Here is a 5,781-nt window from a genome sequence, read left to right as displayed (position 1 = left end):
AGATTCAAGCAATTCTCCTGCCTCAGCCTCCTATGTAGCTGGGATTACAAGCACCTGCCACCACACCCAGCTAATTTTTTGTATTTTTAGTAGAGACAGGGTTTCGTCATGTTGGCCAGGCTGGTCTTGAATTCCTGACCTCAGGTGATCTGCCGGCCTCAGCATCCCAAAGTGCTGGGATTACAGGCGCGAGCCACTGTGCCTGGCCCCTCCTTTCCTTTTCTTACAATTAAAGAAGTGTCCTTATTCCCACAGAGAGAGAACCCCAGTTTTGTGTCCTGGATTGCATACTTTTACCTTTTACAGAAACTTAGCTACTTTTATAATCTTTTTAGTTTTCTGCATCTTGAACCATCCCCTTTAGCATACAAATAGACTCAAATCGCTAAAATTCCACATGACTCTTCATCCCCATAAGGCTACTCTTCCATTTCTCAACAAAGTATCTTGGAAAATATCATCTACGTACTATGTCTATACCACCTCAACTGCATTCACTAGCTGTACGTTTAGTTTGGTCCTCGGGCATACACTCAGCCAAAATACTCTTGAGTGTCTTTTTCCCTCCTTTCATATCTGCCACCTTCCTACCAGCATGCCACACTTGATCTCTTTCTCCTGATTGAAATAATCTCCCATTCATCTATCATGACTCAACGTTCTTTATTCTTTATGCTCTTCTTCATCGTGCTGTCCTCATTAAAGACCATATGCCTGATAACACGATAGTCATCACCAGGCAAAATGCCTCCTCTTTGCTCCAGGCTTATGAACAAAACTACATGGTTTGATGAAGCTCACTGGCGAATGACTGACACACATCTGTAATGAGAGAGTGTTGTGCTCCTTAACTTGTTCCATCAAGAGAAAACAAACAACATGGGAAACCACGGAACTTCTAAACAAAGGCAACTGATAAGGATGGGATTTGCTGGAGTTTGTCACAGTGTGGTTCAAGCAGAGAATGGTCAAAATTTGTAAACTGGAGAGTTGCTGAAATAACAGTTTTGTCTTTTGAGTCCATTAAGTGTCACACTTAGATCATTTTGTCCCAGGTCTTATTTTGCAAGCGATGGGTTTAACGAAAGAAACATGATATCAACACGTTTGAGCTTAGTTTGTGATGCACAACGTGTCCTGTCTGGAATAGTTTATCTATCTTGTGAGTCAGAAGACATTTTGTAAGTTGTGATATCTGTTTTAATTTCAGTTTTCCATCTCATAACTCAGTTGCCAGTGGGACTAATTTTCAGTTTATCACTTAAAATCTCTATGTTGCTGTCATAAAAATATTTCACATTTAAATGCTTTTCAAAAGCAAAACATAAACAAAAACACAGAATCCCTCCCTACAAACTTGATATTCCCAGTCGTCTTTCTGCATAAACACCACCACTATACACTGTTATTAGAGACATAACATTTTCTCGTGTTTTTTTTTTTTTTTTTTTTTTTTTTTTTTTTTTTTTTTTTTTTTTTTTTTCTCATTAAACTTTTTTAATGGGTCTCAAAATTCTGTGACAAATTTTTGGTCAAGTTGTTTCCATTAAAAAGTACTGATTTTAAAAACTAATAACTTAAAACTGCCACACGCAAAAAAGAAAACCAAAGTGGTCCACAAAACATTCTCCTTTCCTTCTGAAGGTTTTACGATGCATTGTTATCATTAACCAGTCTTTTACTACTAAACTTAAATGGCCAATTGAAACAAACAGTTCTGAGACCGTTCTTCCACCACTGATTAAGAGTGGGGTGGCAGGTATTAGGGATAATATTCATTTAGCCTTCTGAGCTTTCTGGGCAGACTTGGTGACCTTGCCAGCTCCAGCAGCCTTCTTGTCCACTGCTTTGATGACACCCACCGCAACTGTCTGCCTCATATCACGAACAGCAAAGCGACCCAAAGGTGGATAGTCTGAGAAGCTCTCAACACACATAGGCTTGCCAGGAACCATATCAACAATGGCAGCATCACCAGACTTCAAGAATTTAGGGCCATCTTCCAGTTTTTTACCAGAACGGCGATCAATCTTTTCCTTCAGCTCAGCAAACTTGCATGCAATGTGAGCCGTGTGGCAATCCAACACAGGGGCATAGCCAGCACTTATTTGGCCTGGATGGTTCAGGATAATCACCTGAGCAGTGAAGCCAGCTGCTTCCATTGGTGGGTCGTTTTTGCTGTCACCAGCAACGTTGCCACGACGAACATCCTTGACAGACACATTCTTGACATTAAAGCCCACGTTGTCCCCAGGAAGAGCTTCACTCAAAGCTTCATGGTGCATTTCGACAGATTTTACTTCAGTCGTTACGTTGACTGGAGCAAAGGTGACCACCATACCGGGTTTGAGAACACCAGTCTCCACTCGGCCAACAGGAACAGTACCAATACCACCAATTTTGTAGACATCCTGGAGAGGCAGGCGCAAGGGCTTGTCAGTTGGACGAGTTGGTGGTAGGATGCAGTCCAGAGCCTCAAGCAGCGTGGTTCCACTGGCATTGCCATCCTTACGGGTGACCTTCCATCCCTTGAACCAAGGCATGTTAGCACTTGGCTCCAGCATGTTGTCACCATTCCAACCAGAAATTGGCACAAATGCTACTGTGTCGGGGTTGTAGCCAATTTTCTTAATGTAAGTGCTGACTTCCTTAACAATTTCCTCGTATCTCTTCTGGCTGTAGGGTGGCTCAGTGGAATCCATTTTGTTAACACCAACAATTAGTTGTTTCACACCCAGTGTGTAAGCCAGAAGAGCATGCTCTCGGGTCTGCCCATTCTTGGAGATACCAGCTTCAAATTCACCAACACCAGCAGCAACAATTAGGACAGCACAGTCAGCCTGAGATGTCCCTGTAATCATGTTTTTGATGAAGTCTCTGTGTCCTGGGGCATCAATGATAGTCACATAATACTTGCTGGTCTCAAATTTCCACAAGGAGATATCAATGGTGATACCACGTTCCCGCTCAGCTTTCAGTTTATCCAAGACCCAGGCATACTTGAAGGAGCCCTTTCCCATCTCAGCAGCCTCCTTCTCAAATTTTTCAATGGTTCTTTTGTCGATGCCACCGCATTTGTAGATCAGATGGCCAGTAGTGGTGGACTTGCCCGAATCTACGTGTCCAATGACGACAATGTTGATATGAGTCTTTTCCTTTCCCATTTTGGCTTTTAGGGGTAGTTTTCACGACACCTCTGTTCTGGCGGCAAACCCGTTGCGAAAAAGCTTTCTCGTGTTTTGATTCTTTACTTTCTTCATTGTCACAGATAATTTGTCAGTTAGTATGTCATTTATAACTCCAAAATATAGCTCAGATTATCCACTTTTCAAATTCATACTGTCCCTGCCCTATTCTAAGCTTCTATTTTTCATTTTCATGCACAGCAGAGGCTTATAAGCCAGAAAATCAAACATGTCACTTTCATGCTTAGTGTAGCCAATGCTTTCCTTTTACTAAGAATAGAGCCAACATTTCTGAACTAGACCATGAGGCTCTGATTCCCTGGGCTCTCCTATTTCTGCAATCTCCCTTTAGGCACTTAATTCACCACTGTGCTCTGGGTCTATGGTCCTTCTTCCAATTTGAAAATGGCAACTCTAGATTTTTGTTTCTTTTTAGCTCTATTGAGGTATATAAAAATTACACCCATTTAATGTGTACATTTTCATGAGTTTGTACATATACATACACTCATAATACTATCATCACAACTAAAGTGCTAATCATACCCATCACCCCTAAAAATGTCCTTGTGTTTTTTCCTTTGGTGATATTTTGTTGCTGTTGTTGCTGCTGCTGCTGTTATCGTTAAGAACACCTAATATGAGATCTATCCTCCTAACATATTTTAAAGTGTTAGACACCATCTTGTTAACTATAGATACTAAATTGTACAGCAGATCTCTAGAACGTATTCATCTTGCATAATAGAAACTTCACAACAATTAAAAAACTATTCCCCATGGCCCGCTCCCTCCAGCCCTCTGCTACCCACCATTTTATTGTCTGGTTCTATCAGTTTGTCAATTTCAGATACCTCATCTAAGTGAAATCACGCAGCATTTGTCTTTCTGCAACTGGCTTATTTCACTTAGCCTAATGGCCTGTAGATTCATTCACATTACCGCAAACAGCAGGATCTCCTTTTGTAAGGCAGAATAATATTCCGTTGTACGTATATGCCATATTTTGTTTATGTAGATTGGAACCCTTACACACGACTAGTGGGGACTTAGAATGGTGTGGCTATAGAAAAGAATATGGAGGTTGCTCAAAAAAATTGGAAGTAGAACCACAATATGATCCAAACTCTTAACTAGTGACCAAATGTTTCTGTCATTCCCCAGCTTGATCTGCTGTAGAAGCCGTCTTCATACCACCACACAAACCTAATGGCTGACTACATTGCCTTCAAGATTTCTACTCAAAAGTAACCTTCTCAGAAATATCTTTTGCAAACAATATTCTTCATTAGTCAGGTTCTACTGGTTACTCCTGAACACTGTGCCTTAATAAGTCATTTCATAACATGTATTCACATAGCAATTACTTACTTGTTAACTTGTGTTCACATGTGTGGGTGGGGAAGGTTATATTCTCTTTAAATTTTAATGACTCTTTACTAACCACTGTGATCACAGTATTTAGTATAGTATTTGTTATGGAGTAGGTTTTCAATAAATGTTAATTGTGTACATAATAATAATAGTGATAATTCTATAAGTATAAATATACCAAATTAATAATATCAGAGTAAAAAGTGAACAAACAACATAATTAGGAGGCTACTGTAAGACCCACTTCCTTAACTAATGATATTTTCATTTTAATAAATTGCCTCACTTTAAATCACTGAATTTCCAAAATATCACAATTAATTTATTCTATTTTTAATGTTTTCCTCTTAGATTTTCTTTTTTCTTTTTTTTTTTTTTTGAGACGGAGTCTCGCTCTGTAGCCCGGGCTGGAGTGCAGTGGCCGGATCTCAGCTCACTGCAAGCTCCGCCTCCCGGGTTTATGCCATTCTCCTGCCTCAGCCTCCCGAGTAGCGCCCGCCACCTCGCCCGGCTAGATTTTTTTTTTTTTTTTTTTTTTTTTTTTAGTAGAGACGGGGTTTCACCGTGTTAGCCAGGATGGTTTCGATCTCCTGACCTCGTGATCCGCCCATCTCGGCCTCCCAAAGTGCTGGGATTACAGGCTTGAGCCACCGCGCCCGGCCTAGATTTTCTTTAAAAATAATCATTTTAATGTTTTTACATCTATTTCTTTAGTTATTTTTATGTTCTAATATTCCACATGTAATTTACTTTAATCAAATTTATAAACGTTTGTTTGGTGTCTTTCCCAATTTTCAAGGGAAGTTTAGAAATCTCATTGTAGTCCCTTAAAAATGATGTTTGTTACCATTTTAACAATAAATTATCCTGCTCACTTTTGTTATTCTCTGTTCTAGAAAGTGTTTTTAAATTGTTTCCTCTTAAAGCATTTAAACTATTTTATGCGTACAGAAATATGTAATTAATATTAAAATCAACGTAACTACCCACACACATCTAAAGAAAAATAAAATATTACATCAGAGTTAAAGCCCAGTCTAAACCATACTGTACTTAAAATTCTTGCACTTACGAATCCAAGTAACAAAAGGGTTTCACTTATTGTTTACTTGTTAAAAATTATTTTACTACATGTCATTTGCCCTTACAAACACAAACACACACAAACACACATACACGTACACATCAGTCTTCTAGATTTACCCTTTCTCTAGTTGGAAAT

At 39.4% G+C, this 5,781-nt stretch overlaps 1 protein-coding gene across 1 annotated transcript; it reads right to left on the bottom strand.

The window, feature by feature from the left end:
- Positions 1-1,473: 1,473 nt before the first annotated feature.
- On the bottom strand, positions 1,474-3,235 carry LOC115896462 (elongation factor 1-alpha 1). The gene has a single exon (XM_030927333.1). It carries the CDS (start codon positions 3,162-3,164, stop codon positions 1,776-1,778), a length of 1,389 nt encoding a protein of 462 aa, XP_030783193.1. The 5' UTR covers positions 3,165-3,235; the 3' UTR covers positions 1,474-1,775.
- Positions 3,236-5,781: the final 2,546 nt, after the last annotated feature.

Source organism: Rhinopithecus roxellana, chromosome 3, assembly GCF_007565055.1.
Source record: "Rhinopithecus roxellana isolate Shanxi Qingling chromosome 3, ASM756505v1, whole genome shotgun sequence".
In the NCBI taxonomy this organism is placed as follows: domain Eukaryota; kingdom Metazoa; phylum Chordata; class Mammalia; order Primates; family Cercopithecidae; genus Rhinopithecus; species Rhinopithecus roxellana.
The sequence above is the reverse complement of the archived record's forward strand: the minus strand, read 5'-3'. Positions and strand labels throughout refer to the sequence as shown.